This window comes from Verticillium nonalfalfae (assembly GCF_003724135.2).
Source record: "Verticillium nonalfalfae strain VnAa140/NRRL 66861 chromosome Unknown scaffold_114, whole genome shotgun sequence".
NCBI lineage: Eukaryota > Fungi > Ascomycota > Sordariomycetes > Glomerellales > Plectosphaerellaceae > Verticillium > Verticillium nonalfalfae.
In genome coordinates, this window is record NW_021167339.1 from 1 (window position 1) to 20,288 (window position 20,288).

General features: G+C 59.3%; 6 protein-coding genes across 6 annotated transcripts; 2 read left to right on the forward strand and 4 right to left on the reverse strand.

Moving 5' to 3' along the window:
• Positions 1 to 645: 645 nt before the first annotated feature.
• D7B24_000861 (uncharacterized protein) lies at positions 646 to 2,043 on the forward strand (the record flags this gene model as incomplete). Its single annotated transcript, XM_028635109.1, has 1 exon — positions 646 to 2,043. The coding sequence occupies one exon, from the start codon at positions 646 to 648 to the stop codon at positions 2,041 to 2,043; it is 1,398 nt and encodes a 465-aa protein (XP_028492280.1).
• A 323-nt stretch (positions 2,044 to 2,366) lies between these two features.
• On the reverse strand, positions 2,367 to 4,327 carry D7B24_000862 (putative NRPS-like protein biosynthetic cluster; the record flags this gene model as incomplete). Its single annotated transcript, XM_028635110.1, has 4 exons — positions 2,367 to 2,722; positions 2,833 to 3,539; positions 3,593 to 3,869; positions 3,931 to 4,327. The coding sequence occupies 4 exons, from the start codon at positions 4,325 to 4,327 to the stop codon at positions 2,367 to 2,369; spliced, it is 1,737 nt and encodes a 578-aa protein (XP_028492281.1).
• A 2,946-nt stretch (positions 4,328 to 7,273) lies between these two features.
• On the forward strand, positions 7,274 to 13,120 carry D7B24_000863 (Nonribosomal Peptide Synthase (NRPS); the record flags this gene model as incomplete). Its single annotated transcript, XM_028635111.1, has 2 exons — positions 7,274 to 7,708; positions 7,757 to 13,120. The coding sequence occupies 2 exons, from the start codon at positions 7,274 to 7,276 to the stop codon at positions 13,118 to 13,120; spliced, it is 5,799 nt and encodes a 1,932-aa protein (XP_028492282.1).
• A 435-nt stretch (positions 13,121 to 13,555) lies between these two features.
• D7B24_000864 (uncharacterized protein) lies at positions 13,556 to 14,845 on the reverse strand (the record flags this gene model as incomplete). Its single annotated transcript, XM_028635112.1, has 1 exon — positions 13,556 to 14,845. One exon carries the CDS (start codon positions 14,843 to 14,845, stop codon positions 13,556 to 13,558), a length of 1,290 nt encoding a protein of 429 aa, XP_028492283.1.
• Positions 14,846 to 15,480: 635 nt separating this feature from the next.
• On the reverse strand, positions 15,481 to 17,136 carry D7B24_000865 (uncharacterized protein; the record flags this gene model as incomplete). The annotated part of the gene is made up of 3 exons (XM_028635113.1): positions 15,481 to 15,931; positions 15,989 to 16,036; positions 16,097 to 17,136. 3 exons carry the CDS (start codon positions 17,134 to 17,136, stop codon positions 15,481 to 15,483), a joined length of 1,539 nt encoding a protein of 512 aa, XP_028492284.1.
• A 954-nt stretch (positions 17,137 to 18,090) lies between these two features.
• On the reverse strand, positions 18,091 to 20,154 carry D7B24_000866 (uncharacterized protein; the record flags this gene model as incomplete). Its single annotated transcript, XM_028635114.1, has 5 exons — positions 18,091 to 18,293; positions 18,469 to 18,866; positions 18,944 to 19,403; positions 19,476 to 19,658; positions 19,719 to 20,154. 5 exons carry the CDS (start codon positions 20,152 to 20,154, stop codon positions 18,091 to 18,093), a joined length of 1,680 nt encoding a protein of 559 aa, XP_028492285.1.
• Positions 20,155 to 20,288: the final 134 nt, after the last annotated feature.

The window sequence follows — 20,288 nt, forward strand, 5'->3', positions numbered from 1 at the left end:
CCCCCTCCTCTTCTCTCTCTCTTCCCTGTTGCACCCTTGACCCTGCACTGCACCTCGTTCACGCCCTACTTCACAACACCATCCATCTTAAGTACACCACCATCTTAGTTGCACCCTACCTAGCTGTCATCGTCACTTGGCTGAGGTACATTGCAGTACCAATCCACCACTCGGTCCGCTTTCTTCAACAATGCCGCCTGTCCACCCCCCCCCTCCCCTCCCGATCGACGTCGGCTTCTCTTCATTGGGAAACCAGAGCGCGGAGGTTGGATCGATGCAGTGGATGACGCGAGGGGGGGTCTGCATCGCCCGTAACCGAGCAGCAGATTCGCTCGCTCCTCTTGTTCGTTCTCGAAGGCAAGGGTCCTGCATTCTGGATCGGCAGCAGGCATGTCCAGCCGAACCGACGGACTGCCAACCCAGCTGCAGTATGACATGACATGGGGGGAAATATTTTTGAGAGAGCTCCTCGTAGCTCCGAGGCGCGCCGCTCACCCCCCTCGTTCAGCTATACCCGGTTGCTAGTGTTGGTATTGCTGTCTGGTGCCGAACAGACATGGCAGCTCGGAGACCTCGCACCTGCCATCGACATCTCTCCATCATCATACCCAAGGTTAGCAAGCAGGACTGACAAAACCTGCCATCATGTCGACTTCCACCACCCTCGCCAGCTTGTCACCAGACGAGACGCTCATCAAGCTCCCGAGCCCCTACTCGACCGAGTACACCCTCCAGCGCGCCTTCAACCACGATGAGTTCTCTGGCAAGAGCTCCGAGGGCGGCCTGCACTTCTACAAGCTGATCCCTCGCGCGACACAAGCCAAGGGCGCGTCTGAGCTGCCTGAGCCGCTGGACAACCCCGAACTCTACTTTGCAGAGCCCGCCGAGCTCAAGTCGAGCGAGCTGCCGCCCGACTCGAACAACAGCGCCTGGGCTCGATCCCGGCGCGCCCCCAACTTTGTCGTCTCGTGGCCTGGCCAGAAGCAGCCGACGCTCGCCCAGGCATGGCTCCTCGTTTACGTGCTCTTCACCATCAGGCCCGGCACCGAGCTGGCGCGCCTCGAGCTGCGCGGGACGGATGCCGCCCTCCTCGGTCAGCAGCTCCAGGCCGTCGCGCTCGCCATCGAGCATCCCGCGCAGAACGGCCAGCAGAACCCCGAGGCGACGCCCACAAGGTCCACCGTCGTTCTCCTGCGCAGCGCCTTCTGGCAGGGCGCTGGTTCGCCCTTCGGCCCCCGTCCCGTCTGGCTGCCTGCCGAGTCGCCCTCGCCGCTGCTGCCCGCCGGCCGCACCCTCTCTTCCTACCCCCTGACGCCGCTTCAGCACACCATGACGCTGACGCCTGCCGGCGACCCCTCGAACCCGACCCTGCACCAGCAGGCCTGGCACCCCATCCGCCCGGCCAAGCCCGCGCCCGGCGCCGTCGTCTACAGCCGCTGGATCCCCCACCTCAAGGAGACCTTCTCCATGGTGTCCCTCGACTACACCGACGCCGAGCACCTGCGCCTCTTCCACGAGTGGCAGAACGACCCCCGCGTCTCCCAGGGCTGGAACGAGACGGGCACCCTCGACCAGCACCGCGAGTACCTCCGCAAGATCCACGAGGACCCCCACCAGGTCGCCGTCCTCGCCGCCTGGGAGGGCACCTTCTTCGCCTACTTCGAGGTCTACTGGGCCAAGGAGGACAAGCTCGGCGGCTACTACGACGCCCAGGACTGGGACCGCGGCCGCCACTCCCTCGTCGGCGACGTGCGCTTCCGCGGCCCCCACCGCGTCAGCGCCTGGTGGTCCTCCCTCATGCACTACCTCTACCTCGACGACCCCCGCACCAGCTGGGTCGTCGGCGAGCCCAAGAAGACCAACGACACGGTGCTCATGTACGACTTTATGCACGGCTTCGGCCTCGACAAGTTTGTCGACCTGCCGCACAAGAGGAGCGCCTTTGTGCGCTGCTCGCGCGAGCGCTTCTTCCAGCTGTGTCCGCTCGGCGACAATGAGAAGATGGTGGGTGGTCTGAGGTTGGGGCTGCTGCCGAAGCTGTAATTTATGTAGACTGGCGTTATGGTTCATTCTTGAGAACGTTTCCCACTTTGTTGCTCATGCTGTGATAGCCGATTTGATTGTCAATTGATGTAGTTGGTTGATCACCCGATTCGATTGCACACGGATATGGTGGGGTGTGTCAAGTTGCCGAGCAACGCGATCGCTTACTCTATTCTTCCAGCACAATCCATCGCGTATCTGAACCAAACGCCATACCATTGACTCTATCTCGTTCTAGAAAGGAAAAGAAAAAAGACAAAACGCTCTACAGTCCGACCCCCCGAAAAAAAAAACTACTGTCCAATTCGAAACCCTAGAAACCATTACAGCTTCGCAGCCACAACGCCCTTCCTCTTCTTCAGAATCTCATCCCCCGTCTTGGCCATCTCAAACTTGCGCACCTTGCCGCTCCCCGTCAGCGGCACGTCGGCCGGCACGCCGTCCTCGCCCAGCCAGAAGACGTGCGACGGCGACTTGTGCCCGCCCAGCGTCTGCCGCACCCAGGCCTTGATGTCCTGGTCCGAGAGCCGCGCCGTGTCGGCGCCCTCGGCGCGCTGCAGGAACGCGGCGACGACCTCGCCGTAGTGCTCGTCCTTGAGGCCGACGACGACGGCCTGGGTGATGGTCTCGTGGGCGAGGAGGCGCTCTTCGATTTCGAGGGGGTAGATGTTTTCGCCGCCTGTGCTGTTAGTTTTTGGACACGAGACGAAGGGACGGAGAAGAAAGATGAAAAAAAAGAGGGAAAAGAAGTAGAGAACAGAAAGCGAGACTAGGGCGGAGATGACGTACCTCGAATGATTATGTCCTTGAACCGGCCGGTAATGGTGCAGTACCCGTCCTCGTCAAAGACGGCCTCGTCGCCCGTGTGCAGCCACAGCGTGCCGGCGGCGTCGCGGACCATGACCTCGTTCGTCTTCTCCGAGTTGTTCCAGTAGCCGGCCTGCAGCTGGTAGCCGGCCATGCAGAGCTCGCCGCGCGCGCCGAGGGGCACAATCTTGCCGTCGCGGTCGACAATCTTGGCCTGGGCGTGGGGCATGAGGGTGCCGACGGTGGTGAGGCGCTTGCCGAGGGCGTCGTCGGTGAAGGCGTTGAAGCACGTCGGCGACGCCTCGGTGAGGCCGTAGCTCGACGTGAACTCGCGCATGCCGAGCCGCCGCACCATGAGCTCCATGAGGTAGCGGGGCACGGGCGCGCCGGCGACGATGCCGGTGCGGATGCGCGACGAGCGAAAGTCGTCGGGCGCCGCCTGGAAGAGCGAGTCGAACATGGCGGGCACGCCGTGCAGCGCCGTGCAGCGCTCGTCGAGGATGGCCGAGAGCGTCGCCGGCACGTCGAAGACTTCGGCCGGGTACACGATCTTGGCGCCGTGCGTGACGACGGAGAGGAGGCCGAGGACGAGGCCGAAGCAGTGGAAGAGGGGCGGCGGGCAGCAGAGAATGTCGGAGGGCGTGAGACGCATGCGGTCGCCGATGAAGCGGGCGTTGTTGACGAGGGAGCTGCTGTTGTTAGGGACGATCAAGTGAACGCGACGGGGGTCCGGGGTCCATACTGGTGCGTGAGCATGGCGGCCTTGGGCAGGCCTGTCGTACCGCTGGTGAACTGGAGGTTGCACACTTGGTGCGGGACGACCTTGCTCATGGCGTGGTGGAGGTCGTCAAAGCTTTGGCGGGCACTCGACTTGATGAGGTCGTTGTAGGTCTGGTACGGGCCAGCCTCGCCGCGCAGCATGAAGACCTTGACATTCGGGGCTTGGGACTTGACATCGGCGAGGAGGCGGCCGTTGTCGAGACGGCCAATCTTGTGCGTTGTGAAGAAGATCTTGCAATCTGGGGTTCACGTACGGTCAGCGGTCACCGATCCAGCCCGCACGAGAGGAGCTCGACCTACCGGAGAACTTCAGAGCGTACATGGCCTCCGTGGGCGTATATGTGTTGTTGAGGATGACGAGAATGGCGCCGATTCGTGCCACGGCAAAGAAAACCGCAGCATACTGCTCGCAGTTTCCAGCCATGATGCCCACACGATCACCAACACCGATGCCCTGGTTCAGCAGGGCCTGAGCCAGCAGCAGCGTCTGCTGATTGAGGTCGTTGTACGTCCATCTCGTGCCTGTCCATGGAATGACGATGCACTCCTTGGTGCCGTGGTGGTAGGTTTGGAGTTCGAGGAGCTCGCCCAGGCTCAAGTCAATCAGAGGCGGGTCGACAGGGCCATGGAGGATCGATAGCCTTTGTGTCGGCGTGACGGGCTCGCTGGAAGGAAGGGATACTGTCTCGGTCGCCATCTTGGTGCTGTTCTTTTTTTTTTCTCTTTGGGATGGAGTTGCTGTCAAACCAAGTCTAGCCTTCGATAGAGCAGGAATCTATGGCGTTGAAAGCTCCCCCTCCGGACAGCGAGCGATAGGTTTACACACAAAAGTACGCCACACGATTTGGCCCGGTTTGGTCCTCGGCGTACTTTTTTTTCTTGTCGGCCGAGCATTTTGCGTCAGTCATGCCTGTTGAGACCCCTACTTCTGGATCGGCGGCTGACGCCGAAACTGACATTCCGTCATCCCAAAGACCAGGCGGGTTTCTTCAGCTGGCAAGTCGAGACGGACGGGACCCTTCGTTCCCAGCAGGACTTGAGCCAAACAGGCAATGAGTCCCGCCAGGGCGGGGGGGCTAGCCCAGTGGGTGGGCGAACCATGGTCAGGTCAAGGCTCGCACAACGGTGATGAAATCTCAAGGGGTGCGGGATAAAAGTTTTGGGTGCATGATGGTCGTCTGGGGTGTTGTGCCAATCCATCATGCTAGCAGGCTGCAAGCTGGTGAGCTGGCCAGCTGGCACGTTATGGACAAGGATCGGATAGAGTCGGCCGTGGGGAGGGTTAGGGACTGGATCTAATCTGATGATCAGATAAGATTTTTCATCACCGCCCCACGCCGAGGTCGGGCACGCAACGAGTACAGCCACTCAGATGCTGTGAAGCCACGATGGCCCCATATCTCCAACCTCACGCATCCACAACGGTGCCACACTAGGGCATCGATCGCCTCGTCTCCTCTCGTCTCGTCTCTTCTCGCCTCGACTCGCCCTTTTGCTTTTTTTGCAGCACCTCGCATCTTGCCCACACCTCTCGCTTTCCACCTTCCCTCTCCTGCCCCCCACCGCGCCATCTCCACCATCACGGAATGGTAAGGTGCTTTGTTACCTAGGGCCCTGTTTCGTGCTAACCTCTTTTCCTTGCCTCTTCTTCACGAGCTCGCCATGACACACCACACCATGGTACCCATGGTGCACACCACCACACCCAGCCACTGTCAACGCACGCACGACATGGTCGCATTGCAGCTCGGCCAAGCACCAGTTCGGACATCGCCTCCGACCCTGTGTCTTCGACGAGTGGCCACGGCCCCACGTCACAGGTCTCCTGGCCGCTTGCTCGAGATGAAGACGAAAGAAGACGGGCCATTGCCTTGGTCTTACGTACATTGTGCTTCTTTACTCGATATACTTTGGTGGTAGGCTTTCTAGCATCGAGACGTTCTGGCGACAAAAGAAAGGCTCGTTTGCCAGCGCGTCCCGATCAGCCATATCGACGTCACCTCAAGGGCGCCGTCACAACTTCTGCTGCACCATGACCGAGGACCCAGATACAATAAGCTGCCTATGCCTACAGCGGAAGTGCGGCGCGGGACGGTTCGTTGACCTTGCATCCCTGCCTGCGACCACGCTCGTTCTCGGCCACCCATTTGACGCTGCCCCTGCTTTGATCACCCGCGCACTCTGAACCCACGGACACCCTGGATCGTTTGAACCACCCCCCCCCCCCTCCTACGGCATTGCGAGGTCGCCGCGGTTGTGACGGAACGCAAGCACACTTACACAGGCACACATGCGAGCTGATTCATAAGTCGCTCGCATCATGGTTAAGCCAAAAACTTCTTGTTCATCCCACGGACCTAAGGGGCGGTAGCCGCCAAGCGGACACCAATAGCTCCGCTTGTCACGTAGCCCTCTCTCTGTCCGTTCAGTCGATGAACGAGGCTTTCTCTCACGATGCCTTCTTTCGAATTCATTCCATCCTGATGCATCATCGTTTACACACACAACGCCATAGTCGTTTATACAGGAGGTGAGCTCCTACCCAGAGAGGGAAAACGCCTCGCGTGGGTATAAGACGTTTCACATGCCGCGCATCTCGCATTCCCACTCGCTCCGGGGGTTTTCAGTTTCCTTTTCGTATCTGATCTGACACCTCGCAACATGGCGGGGTCCATGGAGACCACCTCTTTCATGACATCAAGCCACTCATCTCCCCATGCAAGCCGTTGGATCCAACCAGCCTAGCCAGAGCTAACAGACTCCACCGACGACGCAAGTGCCGAAATCGGGCAAGGCCAAGTCTTCAATGCGCTGATCCCTGAGGATGCCATGGCACGAGAAAACTTCTCCCACGAGATCTCCCCGATAATAGATTGCTACACAGCACCGCTCGCTTTCGCCATCTCCGCGAGCGGCGAACGCCGGCTGCTCGTGCGCTACTGGTGCACTCTCGACAAGGCTAACGAAGACGACTCATGGAGTCATGGGCTACGACGAGGTACCCTTCATGGCGAAATAGAGTTATCAGATCTTCTCGTTCGAGCGAGCTCCAACAATCCAAAGACTTGCACGGCCCACATCGTCTTCGGATGGGCCTGGGATCATCCTCTCATCGGTCCCTCCCTACGGGGCCGTCTTGGCATGTACTTTGAAGTACCCTTTTCAGCGCAAGGGGCGTGAAAGGGAGGGGTGGGGGGGCGTGACAACACCCTACCTGCCCACTTGGTTCATCACTGCAACCCACGCACTGCAGCCAGGCGAGCCAGCGTCAAGGGCAACGAGAACCGAGGCAGCAGTGAAGACACTATTCTAGCCCTTCTCTCCAGGTGCTTGTGATCAACACCATGTGGGGACTGTGGTGGGAAGTTTGCAGCACTCGCGCGGCATTTCTGGATAGAGTCCCATCTTCCTGTCATGCAGGCAACATGGGTCGGGCATGGGCACCGGATGAGGCGAAGAGCTCGGGGCATACCTGTGAGGCGCGAGAGGAAGCATCGGAGCTCGTGGCCAGTGGTTCGGATGCGAACGCCTGTGATTTTTCCATCTTGAAGCCTGAACGGCGCCTCCGTTCCTCGTCTTGTTCACCAGCTCAACCTTTTCTTTCCAACACCTTGTGATACTATACCCATTCAGCGTTGTTACCATGTATCTTCGGCGAGACAGCGAGAGCGGCGGTACAGCCGTCAGTTCGGCCAGGACCCCGGAAAACAACCCTTCCTCTACCCGCACGATACCCTTTACTCCCCGATCCGAAGTGAACACTACCGCCGCCCCCAGGCTTGAGCTCTTGCTCGCTTGGATCTTGGTGCTGTACCGCGAGAATGACGATGGCAGCCAGATTTCTTGGGGCGCCAGGATCAACGGCGGACAATCGTCTGAGACGAGCCACTCCCTGGACCTGAGCAACATTCCCTTCCAGAAGAACTGCTCCTTGACATCAGCACTGGAAGCTGTCCAGCAGCTAGACCCTCCGACACCCGAACAGGAGAGCACCACGCAACACACACTTTTGTTCAACAACGGATCAGCAGCCACCAAAAGTGGTCGTGAGAAGGACTCACAAACCAACTTTCGCGAAGTGAGGTGCCGATCCTCTACAAAACCACCGCAAGCTAACCCATGACAGTGGACATACCAGATCGAGGTCTCATATTCTGAACAGGAGTTGATCGTGAAAGCGGACTGGAGCCGAACAGCGTTGTCAACAAGTCTCGCCACGACAAGACTCAACTCATTCATCGACATTCTTACCACAATCCTGGAGCACCCAGAGCGATCCGTCTCAGATGCTACTGGCCCGACATTGGCAGACCTTGATCAATTGTGGTCATGGAACGCCACACTGCCGCCGCTGATGGAGCAATGCATGCACGATATGATCACCGAACAGGCCGCCTCTCAACCGGACGCCCATGCCATCGAGTCATGGGACGGTAACTTCACGTACGCCGAGGTGGAGGCCCTTTCTACACGCTTGGCCAAGCACCTGGTCGCCCGCGGAGCGCAGGTCGGGGGCATCATTCCGCTTTGCTTTGAGAAGTCGCGATGGACCATTGTTGCTCTGCTTGCCGTCATGAAAGCCGGTTCTGCTTTTGCGCTCACAGATCCCAGCCAGCCGGAAGCCCGTCTGCGGACGATCGTTGAGCAGACGGATGCCAGACTGCTCATCACCTCGCAACTCCAGAGCACCTTAGGTGAACGCATTGCTGGCGATGCCACCACCACAGTTGTCGTCTCTGGTGAGACGCTCGAGCAGTTGACGCCGGAGCCTGACGCTGCTCTTCCCACGATCCCGACCTCATCGCCCCTCTACATCCAATTTACCTCTGGCAGTACCGGCAAGCCCAAGGGTGTCATGTGCTCTCACGAGAACTACACCAGCGGTGCTGTTCCTCGAGCCGATCTTGTCGGCTACAGGTCGCACTCCCGCGTCTTCGACTTTGCCTCCTATGCTTTCGATGTGAGCATCGACTGCATGCTTTGCACGCTTGCGAATGGCGGATGCCTCTGCATCCCCTCCGATGAGGATCGCATGAATGACCTCAGTGACGCCATCCGCAAGAGCAAGAGCAACATGGCGCACATGACGCCCTCCGTCGCCAGAGTTCTGGACTCTAATGTAATCCCGTCCCTCGAAGTCCTTGGCCTAGGCGGTGAGGCTGTGTCTGCTGGTGATGCCTCAGCCTGGAGTCAAAGTGCCAAGGTCATCATCGCGTACGGCCCCTCCGAGTGCACAGTTGGTTGCACCATCAACGGGAGCGTCAGTAGCACATCGACCAATATCGGCAAAGGGACTGGCGGCCTCACTTGGATCGTCGACCCTGACGACCACGACCGCCTGATGCCCGTCGGCGCCGTCGGTGAGCTCCTCATCGAGGGCCCCGTCGTGGGCCTGGGCTATCTCAATGACCCCACAAAGACGGCCGAAGTCTTCATCAAGGATCCTACCTGGCTTCTCGCCGGCGGCGGCGGCGCGCCCGGCCGCCACGGTCTCTTGTACAAGACGGGTGACCTGGTCAGGTATGACCCTGATGGCAGCGGCGCCATCGCCTTTGTCGGCCGCAAGGACCAGCAAGTCAAGCTTCGCGGACAGCGTATCGAGCTGGCCGAGGTGGAACACCATCTCCGGGGTAAGCTCCCGTCCAGTGTCAAGATTGCGGCCGAAGTCATCAAGCCGGGCGGCACAGAGCCGACGCTGGTGGCCTTCATCGTCGAGCAGGCATCAGCCGCGACCGATGACGGAGAGGGCGATCTCACGACTCTTTCCGCAGAGCTCAGCCAAATCGTCGCCGAGATTGACACAGCTCTTGGAGCCGAGATTCCTCGATACATGGTCCCGTCGTCGTACATTCCTCTGCGCAAAATGCCCTCGCTTGTTTCTGGAAAGATCGACCGCAAGCGTCTCCGCGAGCTGGGATCGTCGATGAGCAGGGAGGAGGTTGCCCGTCTGCGCGCTGTCAGCGCCGAGAACACGGCGCCACAATCCGACATGGAGAAGGCCTTGCACCGATCGTGGGTCAAGATCCTGGGCACAGCGTCCGAGATTGGTCTGCAAGACAGCTTCTTCGCTCTCGGAGGCGACTCACTGCGAGCTATGCGTCTCGTCGCAGCTGCCAGGGATGAAGGTATTGTCCTAACTGTAGCGAACATCTTCAACTGTCCTACGCTGAAGGAAATGGCCGCCACCGCGACTACGGCTTCGCAGGAGACGCAAGAAGCCGTGGAGCCCTTCTCGTTGCTTGACATGGACTGGAGCCGTGAGGCTGCCAGTGCTGACGTCGCGAAACTGTGCGAGATTGAGGAAGCCACGGTTGAGGACGTGTATCCCTGTACGCCTCTACAGGAAGCCTTGATGGCCTTGTCGGCAAAGGTTAAGGAGGCCTACGTTGCGCAGCGAGTGGTGGACCTCGATGATGCCGCGATGGCGGACAAGCTGAGGTCGGCTTTCGATACGGCCGCTACAGATTGCCCCATTTTGAGGACGAGGATTGTCCAGGTGCCCCAGCACGGCCTCGTCCAAGTCGTTGTCAACGAGAAAATTGCCTGGCACATTGGCGATGACCTCCAGGGCTACCTTGTGAAGGACCGCGACGAGGCAATGGACCTCGGCAAGCCCCTTGTGCGATACGCTCTCATTACCAGCCCCGAATCATCAAAGGTATACTTTGTTCTCACCATGCACCACGCGCTCTATGATGGATGGTCCATGCCCCTGGTCGTCGATCGCGTCAATAAAGCATATGACGGCCAGAAGGTGCAGCGCCCGGCCGAGTTCAAGAACTTCATCCGCTACCTCAACACAGTGAGTCGCGAAGAAGGCGAGACCTTCTGGAGGGAGAGGCTGCAGGGCGTCAATGGCCCTCAGTTCCCGGCTCTGCCGTATGAAGGCTATCAGACGCAAGCGGACTCGCTTCTTGAGATCCACGTACCGCTGTCTGGTCGACCAGCGTCCAACACGACAGTGGCGACTGTCATTCGTGGTGCGTGGGCCTATGTTGCCTCGCGCTACAGCGCAACAACGGACGTCGTCTATGGCGAGACGCTCACCGGGCGCAATGCTGCCCTCAGGGGCGCCGAAGAGATTGAAGGCCCCATGATCACCACCATTCCGTTCCGTGTCCAGATCAACGACGAGAGCAGTGTCGCAGAGTATCTCCAGGAGATTCAAGACTCGACCGCCCAGCAGATTCCCTACGAGCACACGGGCCTGCAGCACATTCGCCGTCTCAGCCCCGACGCCTACGAGGCCTGCGAACTGCGGACAGGCCTTGTTCTGCATCCCAGTGCCGAGGGTGAAGCGCAACCCAACACGGCGGTCTACCCTGCCGACAGACTTGTGCCCGCCGGTGACTCGGAGGCCGCACAGGAGGCCTTGAAATTCAACACGTATGCGCTCATGCTCGTCTGCGCCCTCGACTCGAAGGGCTTCTCGGTCATGGCCAGCTTCGACTCCAACACGGTTGAGAAGTCCTTGATGGAGCGGGCCCTAAACCAGTTCGCTCGTGTCGCGACCCAGCTCTGCGAGATGACGGACGCTCCTATCCGAGACTTGCGCTACCTTACAAACGACGACCAGGTTGAGCTCTGGCGCGCGAGCATCAAGAACCCGCAAAGCGTGCAGGACAAGTACCCCGAGACTCGGGCTGTCTGGATCGTCGACCCACAGGATAGCACGCGCCTGGCGCCTCTCGAGGCACTTGGAGAGCTCGTCGTCGTGAGCACAGCGGATCTTTCTCTCCCGACCATGGACGAGCCCCTCTGGCTAGATGTTGTCAACGGTCACGCGGACGAGCAGAGGGCCGCCAAGTTCTTCAAGACCGGTAAGCTCGCCAAGCTCAGCGCCGACGGCTCCGTCCAGATCACAGAGAAGAAGAGCGCTGCCGCTAAGAGCGCGGCCCCCAGTCGCCCTGTCAAGAAGATCTCGGCGACTTCGGCAAAGCAGCGACGCCTGCGGACGCTCTGGAGCCGTGTATTGAGGTTGACGGAGGAGGATATCGGTCTCAACGACAGCTTCTTCAGGCTCGGTGGTGATTCGATCTCCGCCATGAAGCTCGTGTCCGAGGCTCGCGCGGACAACCTGCGCCTGACCGTCGCTCAGGTGTTCAAGAACAGAACCCTGTTTGACATGGCCAGTGTCCTTGAGGATTCGGAGCCCACGCAGAACAAGGAGATCGTGGAGCCCCTCGAGCCCTTTGAGCTCGTCGAGGAGGCGCAAGCTACCAAGTTCCTCGTCAACACGGTTCGTCCCGCACTGGCGGACAAGTCGTGGAACGTCATCAACGTGCTGCCCACGAGGCCGCTGCAGGATGCTGCCATCAAGGGCACCATCCAGCTGCCTCGCTTCTCGGTGAGATACGAGGCCATGTACTTTGACGGCGACGTCAACAAGGCACAGCTATACCAGAGCTGCCAAGAGCTTGTCACGCGCAACGAGATCTTGCGCACCGTCTTCATCGCCCACAAGGAGTCATATCTGGGCGTGGTACTGGAGCACATTGAAACGCCGGTGGCGGAGTATGAGATTGACGGAGACGTCGAGCCTTTTGTCAAGCAGCTCTGCACCATGGACAGCTACACGAGGATGCCGCTCGGCTCGTGCTTTGTCAAGTGGTTCTTCGTCCAAAGCAGCAGCGGCCCGTCGGCGCTCATCTTCCGCGTCTCGCACGCGCAGTACGACGAGATTTGCCTGCCCGTCATGCTGCAGCAGCTGTCGGCTCTGCACGAGGACAAGCCCGTCCCCAACAGCCTCCCCTTCTCGTCGTACGTCGGCCACGTTGTCAAGTCGAACATACCCAAGGGCCTCGACTACTGGCGCGACCTTCTCAAGGGCTCGTCCCTCTCCGTGCTCAAGCCCGACACGCCCGTCGTCAAGCGCAACCATTTTGCGGTGCACAGGCAGTTTGACATTTCGGCCCGCTCCAAGGACATCACGGTCGCCACGCTCCCGACGGCGGCCTGGGCCCTCTGCCTCGCGCGCCGCCTGGCGACGCGCGACGTCACCTTTGGCGAGGTCGTCAGCGGCCGCACCATCGACTTCCCCAACGCCGACGCCGTCGTCGGCCCCTGCTGGCAGTACGTGCCGCTGCGCGTGCAGTTCGCCGCCGGCTGGACGGCCGCCGACCTCCTCGCCCACGTGCAGAACCAGCACATTGCCTCATCGGCGCACGAGGGCGTCGGCCTGCCCGAGGTCGTGCGCCAGTGCACCGACTGGCCCGCGAGCGTCGACTGGTTCGACTCGGTCGTCCACCAGGACGTCGAGCACGTCGAGAGCCTCGGCTTCGCCGGCGTCAGCGGCCGCATGGAGACCATTTACCCGCACGAGGAGCCGCTGCGCGAGTGGAAGATCCAGGCCTTCCCCGAGGGCGACAAGCTGACGATCGAGGTCATCACGTTCGAGTCGTGGGCCGAGCACGCGAAGGAGCTGCTGGCCGAGGTCGGGGCCATTGTCGAGAGCCTCGTGAGGGAGCCGGAGGCTGTACTGTTTGAGTAATTATTTGGTGTGCTGTGATGATTGGATGTTTATTTTTTCCTTGGTTTGTTTGCTGGGAACCTCACGTCTGCTGGGCTTGCATTTCGTTGGAAAGGGTTCCGGTTTCTTGATGTAGTATTGATGACCTAGACTGAAGTAATGTAGTTTCTTTAAGAGTCAATGCCTGAATCACCACGTGGTCAGTACGAAGGCAAATGAGTGAGTAGACTGTCAAAATAGAGGGGAAAATCAAAGGATGGTGCAGCGTCATGTAGTGAGAAAGAGAGGTAATGATATTTTGCTAATGTCTTCGCTAGAACCCGAGCCTTATGAAACCTAAAAGATGGGAGCAAACAGTATTCTGGGGCGTCCCCCGCTGTGCTTACAAAATCCTCAATCTGGTGAACATCCACACGCCAAATCCCAACCCCCTTTTGAAAGCAGTTTCTTTTTCGCTTAGTTGCGGATGCTGGCGACGAGGGCATCGACGTCGATGCCGAGGTCAAGGACCTCGTTGATCTCGCGCAGCTCAGCCTCGGTGAGGTTGTTGACATCGACATCGCCGAAGCCAAGGGCCTCGAGATCAAAGCCCTCGAGACCGCTGAGGTTGAAGGTCTCCTTGCGCGGGCGGCCCGGCTGAGAGCCGGTCTTGCCGGGCTGAGAACCAGTCTTGCCGGGCTGAGAGCCGGTCTTGTCGCCGCCGCTCGAGTTTCCGGTCTGTCCAGCAGCGCCGCCAATGTTGCCGCCAATGCTGCCAGTGAGACCTCCCAGGTTGCCAGTCAGGCCACCAGTCAGGCCGCCGGGCAGGCGGCCGATGGTTCCGGTAAGAGAACCCGAGGCACCGGCCTGGCCGCGGTCGTTACCCCGGACGAGTCCGCCAGTGAAGCCGTCAGCGATATCGAGAGCGGTCTCGCTCAGGCCGCCGGTGAGGTCGTTGGCAATGCCGCGGATACCCTCCGTGATACCTCCAGTGAGTCCGTTGGCGAGTCCAATGAGACCGCCGTTGCGACCGGGAGGCTTTCCGCCGAAACCGAGACCGAGGCTGCCGCCGACGTTTCCAGCAGCGCTACCGGCGCCGGAGGCAGCGCCACGGAGTCCTCCATTGAGGCCAGTGCCTCCGCCGAGAAGGCCATCGACGGAGCCAAGCAGGCCGTCGATGCCGATAGAGCCAGATGCGCTGGTAGGGACACGGCGGCGGCCACCGCCAAAGATGTTGGAGAGGAGACCGCCAACGCCGTTGACGACATCTGTAGCGAGGCCAGTGGCGGCAGAAATGGGGTCGATACCGGCGTTACCGCCCAGAATACCGCCAATGCTGCCAATGTCGACAATCTTCATGTTGACATCGTTGACGATGGTCTTGAGAGCGTCCATATCGACATCGCCCTCCATCTCCATGACGGCGTGGATCTTGCCCTTGGCATCGCTGACGGTGCCCTTGACTTCCTCGAGCTTGTCGAGAGCGACCTTAGCCTCGTCCTTCTGGGCCGGGCTAGGGTTCTCGTTGACCTTGGCAGACTCAAGGACAGCCTCAGGGGCGGCGGCGGCGCCAGTGGGGGTCTCAGGGACGGCGGGGGTGGTGGCGGCAGCACCCATCTCAACCTCGCGACGCACCATGGAGTCGGAGGTCATCTTGTTGGCCATGGCGCCGGCGGGCATCTTGACGCTGATCATCCTGCTGATCGGCTTGGCCGAAGTGGAGGCCACAAGGGCGCTGAGGGCGAGGATGGTGGTGGAGGCCTTCATGTTGATGGTAGGGAGGTTTGATCTGAGGTGCTTTGGTGAAAAGAGTGAATGGTCGTCTGAAACGATTGTGGTGAGTGATCCGAAGCGAGAGGTGTAGTGATGAAGGATGTTGTGGTGATGAGGTGATAATTTGGCTGATGGAGGCCAGAACCACCTTTCTTTATAGCTCACAGAAGTGTTGTTGCAGACGCATACGGCGTTGATATGTCCAGTCTGAACCAAGAGAATCGTGGTCTAGGTCCCTGGATTGTAAGCACCTCATCGGCGTGTCTCTCGGCCGGTCCATCACGAACCCCGCACTCATGGTGTTTCGCGCGTCGTCCCGTAGATGAGGTCGACAGGCAAACGCATGGACCTCTGTATGGTTCTTCATAGAGGGGTTTGCTCGCAGTGTGGAATGCCAGATCTCTGCTTAACTTAGATTTGACCGACGATCCCATTTGTGTTGCGGAATGCACAAGGGTCGCCCACAGATTTGGGGTCGAGCCAAGGGACCCTGACATTCCGCAGACCGGTACATTCCATAGACCCACAAGTCCTGCATTAAGCATTGTTTCGCGATCTGGCGGAGGGGCATTTCCGGATGGCAGATCTTGCTCTGCCGGACTCCTCTCCGCATTGACCTACCCTGAAGATCACCTAGTGTGGAGTGCAAACGTTGAAGGCGCTCCGTCGTACAGTCTTGCACCATCCACCTGGTCATTTGACCCGTCGGATACCAGCATAGGGCCGACAAAGGGGCGAGCGGCCCGCACGACAGCATGGTGTTGTGTCTCTTCCCAGACCTGCTGGGCGTCCTTCCGCGCGGACCCTACCGCGATCGGCAGACCCTCGACCCTAGGGATGTCTTGGCAGAGCTCGGGAAAGTGGGTGAAGAAGTCGGTATCCATGGTCCAGGCTCTGATGTTGCTTATGGTCTGCTCGAACATGGGCGACAACGAAAACTTGCCAGTGAGACGATCTCGCATGTAGCAGTCGCGGAAACCGTACTGCCATTTTACCTTGAAGTTGCTCTGGAAGAGCTGCCAGAAGAGGTTGGTACAGTAGCGGTGCTGGGAGAAGACGAAGCGCTCCCGGACACCAGGCCTGTGGTTCCCCTTGTCAGACACGCCTTGGGCAAAACGCGAAGAGCAGATTACATACCAAACAAAATAGTCAATGGCATATGAGTGGGCCAAGGCTTGTGACGGTCTGGGTGGGCGCGTCAGTTCGCGTTCCTGAGGTGCTTGTCCCATCCGAGGGCACACTTACCTCATCCAAAACCACCGAGGCAGGGAAGACAGTCTTCCGGGAGTGGGATCTCCGTGGTAGGTCATCATGAGGTGCATCATGCGCAGGATGGCCACCCGTTCGATTTTGCCGCACTTCATAAAGCAAATTTCATCGACCAGTCTTAGTTTCCGCCAGCTGTCCGTCATCAAGCCGGCGGCTTCCACACTGTCCCAGCCTTCCAATACGGCGCGGATAGGCGTGTCGTGGCTCGTGCTGTCCTCTCGCACAGCGTCCTCTGGGCGTAGTGGCGTGGACGCCTTGCCGAGGGCCTCATTGGCGGCTCGCCAGGTGTTGAAGCCTGGTGGCCGCCGCGTGCCAGGCGGCTGGTGGGATCCTATCAGACACGGACAGTCGGTCGTCGGCGGCAAGGGAACAATAACGTCGGCCGTGGTACTGGCCGTGTCTGGTTCCGATGGGACAAGCTCGGGGATGGGTGGGCCGAACTGCGAAACGTCATCGAAAGGGACATCATAATAGGGACCCGCGAACGAGTCCCACGGGTTCGATCCGGGAGGAGCCGACATGTCGTCCCCGAGTTGATGATCATTCTCCGGCGATGACGCCCACGGAGCGCCGGGCGTAGGCGCGCTTGGCGGTCCGGGTTCCGACGCTCGATGGGGGGCGTGACCCTTGGCGCTGCCGTTGCTGCTCGAGGTTTCCACGTCCATGCCCGTCTCACTCGGCGGAGGCAGCATCTTAGGGGACGTGGTGGTAGCCTGCTCAATGTGGCGGTGGATGGTGGACTCGAGCGAACGCAGGACCTCGAGCAGAGAATGGGATTGCTTGGTGACGGTGGCCAGACGGTCCATCAGAACGGGCACCTCCGAGTCGGCATTGTCCTGGCTCAGACGGTCGACGAGGGCCTCGAGATGGGCGATGCGGTTGTTCTTTCGCTCGCGTGCGACACGCTGGGCCTTGCGATCCTGCTCTCGCTTCTTCTGGCGGCGTGCCGTGGCCTTGTCCACGGGTGCGCCGTTGCCGTTGGGCTCGCCAGCCGCTTGAGCGGGTGGAGGCGCCATTTTACGGATGACGGGACCGGGATGGGAGGGGTAGAGAGTCAGTTGCGGTCGATGGAGATGGCCGTCCTCATGTGCGACGACGTTGGGCGGCAGGCATGTTTCTGTGGATAAAGTGGACGAGTGAGCATGGAGGTTTTGGAGATGAGGAGTTTGGTAGGCAAGCTTTCAGGGCAGAAATGAGCCAAGGGAGGTGCTGGTGCCGGTCGATAAAAACGACGCGTTGGGGTAGCAGCGGCCCATGGGATGCCTGCGTAGTGCCTTCCCGGGCGTGCCTAGCGCCTGCCCTTGTCTGCCTAGGTGCCTGGCTACCTTCCCTACCTTGGGTAGGTACCCAGGCTGCCTTAGGTACCTGGGGAGGTACCTAGGTAGGTAGGGTAGGTACCTCAGCAGGTCACCTAAGCATCCCGAACGATCCCACTACGCATCGGCATTCACGGGTGCACCTCGTCCCAAAGACCCAAGACCTAAGACCTAAGCACCAAGAGACGCGCAGTGGTCCCCACTGGTTAACGCGGGGAAGCTACAGGGGCTCTACCGGCCACGCTGCTAACCGCATCCGTCCAAGCGCCGACCATCGCACCTCAGCTTGGCTTCAGCTGCTCATGGATTTCGGACCACCGACGACACCGACGACACGGAACGACTGGATGAGCAAGACGCAAAAGAAAGGTGATGCACATGATGATGTCGATTGCACTGCTTCTGCTGCTGCTGCTGCTGCTGCTGCTGCTACTAAAGCTGCTGCTTCTGCATGCATGGTTCCGTAAAGATGATGGTGCAGGCCAGAAAAACTAAATCCAGACTTGCTATGAACTAATGAAACCCTACCCACCCACCACCTCTGCCTTACGCCCTACCAAGCCAAAGACAAGCCTACCAGTGTGTCTCTCCTGGTGGCTTGCACCTCGGATCGAGACTACGATGCGACGGCAGCTAGCTAGCACTTCCCACTACTCAGGGGTTCGCCACCTCCTTTCTTCGCGTGAACACCAAGTCCAGCTTGGATGTCGCCAGCGTGAAGGTGTCCTGCAGTCCAGCGGGAAACGTGCTAGGATCGAAATCCTTCGCAAAGCCCACATCGTACGTACGCAGGATCTGACTCGTGACAAACCTTAGCTCCATGAGGCCCAGCTGCTTTCCAACGCACGAGTATCGGCCTATCAGGAAGCAAGCATTAGTACGTTTCCCAGATCTTGAAGAGGAATTTGAAGCGGCAAAAGAAAGAAAAGAAAGAAAAAAGACCAAGCCGAGTACGAAGACGTAAAAAAAAAGAAAAAAAAAATTGAAAAGAAAGGAACAGAAATCAAGGACACATGAAAAATAAACACATACCAACAGAGAAAGGCGCAAACACCGAAGCATCCTTCGTCAGCTCAGGCGCCGTCGTCCACCGCTCCGGCACAAACTCGTCCGGCCGCACAAACACCCGCGCGTCCCGGTTCAGCGTGTACGACGGGACCTGCACGACCGTGTTGCCGGGGATGAAGACGTCGCCAATCTGCTGGCCCTCGGGCGGGCTCATGCGCTGCACGCCCGACGGCACGGGCGGGAACAGCCGCAGCGACTCGTCGATGCACGCCTGGAGGTACTTGAGCTTCGAGAGCGACAGGTGGTCGGCCTGCTCATGCTCGACGTGGTACGCGTCGAGGTCCGCCTGGAGCTTGGCCATGACCTGCGGGTTGCGCGCCAGGTTGTAGAAGAGGCAGGTGAGGGAGGCGGCTGTCGTGTCGCTGCGGGGTCACGTAAGCGGCTGCATACACTTGGACATGGCACGAGCTAAGGGGCGGCTGAAGGGGGCGTGTCTTACCTTCCAGCAACGACAATCAGGTGCGCATCGCCGACGAGGTTGACCATGTCCTGCTTCGTCGGCTTCTCGAGGGTCTCGTAGTCGTTTAAAATTCCAGAGAAGACATCTGGAATCTCCGGCTTGTTCTCCCGCCTCTGTTTGACGTGCTGGTGAAGCCACGCTTGAAACTTGAGGTGCTCATGATTGAGACCCGGAATCTCCTTGAAGAGCGGGAAAATCCACACGAGGTGACTGAACGCAGCGACGGCCTGCATGCTGGTGTGCACGGCCTGCATGTAGTAGTGCACGATGCCGTCCTTCATCATGTCGAAGCTGCGGCCGAAGGCGAGATCGCCCATGACGTCGAAGCTGTAGAAGTTGAACCACGTTGACACGTTGATGGGCTTGCCTTCTGTCTGCTTGATCTGGTTGAGCAGTTGATCCGTGTACTTGACAACGCGGGGTTCGTAATCACGGAGCGCTGAGGATATCTTAGCTTTTCTGTTGATAGACAAAAAAAAAAAAAAAAGAAACCGTGGATGGATGCACTCACCCTTGGAACCAAAGCCCTTGTCCCAGGTCTTGCGGCGTCGGCTGTGCTCCTTCTTGTCGCGCACCAGCTGGAGGGAGACGACGGGATGGAGAATATTGTACCATGGCCCCTTGACAAATGGCGACGAGTTTGAATGGATGTGGTGGAAAAACGAGGGGTCTGCGATGGACAGTTCAGAGGGACCTGTGCTCTCATGTTAGCGTTCTTCTCTTCAGATCCCGAATCCTGGTTGACGACACCCACCGATTCGAACGATATCGCCATACTGCTTGTGCAGATCCTGCACTTCCTGGAACAGCTGAAAGTTCTTGACAGAACGCCGAGTGATGTAAAAGTTCGACATTCTGGCGGCAAATGGTCCGGGGAAGCGGTTTAATCGATGAAACGCCGCACGATACGTCAAGAGACTGGCGTAAAGGCCCGCGAGAAAGGAAAACGAGAGCTGCGCTGCAATCTTCCACGACTGCCACGCCGTGGCAAGGCCGTCCACGTCGGATTTGAATATGTACACTGCGAGCAGCCCCTGCGTGGCCAGAAACGCGGCGAGCAGCTTCGTCGTCTGAAGATCCCAGTCGCCGACGCGGAAACAAAAGAGGTGAGCTAGCGCACCAAACGCGAACGGCACGGCGTTGCGTTGCACGCCGTCCGTGGACGATATGAACTGCGCAAGTGACACCATATTGGAACGAACGATGTGGTTTTCTTGCGCTAGAGACGAAGCACCATTCTCTCTATACCTTGGGCTGTGAGGCCGACCATCCAGAGATATACTACATTCAGAGTCCACGACGTTACATGGTGACCGGCCTGATC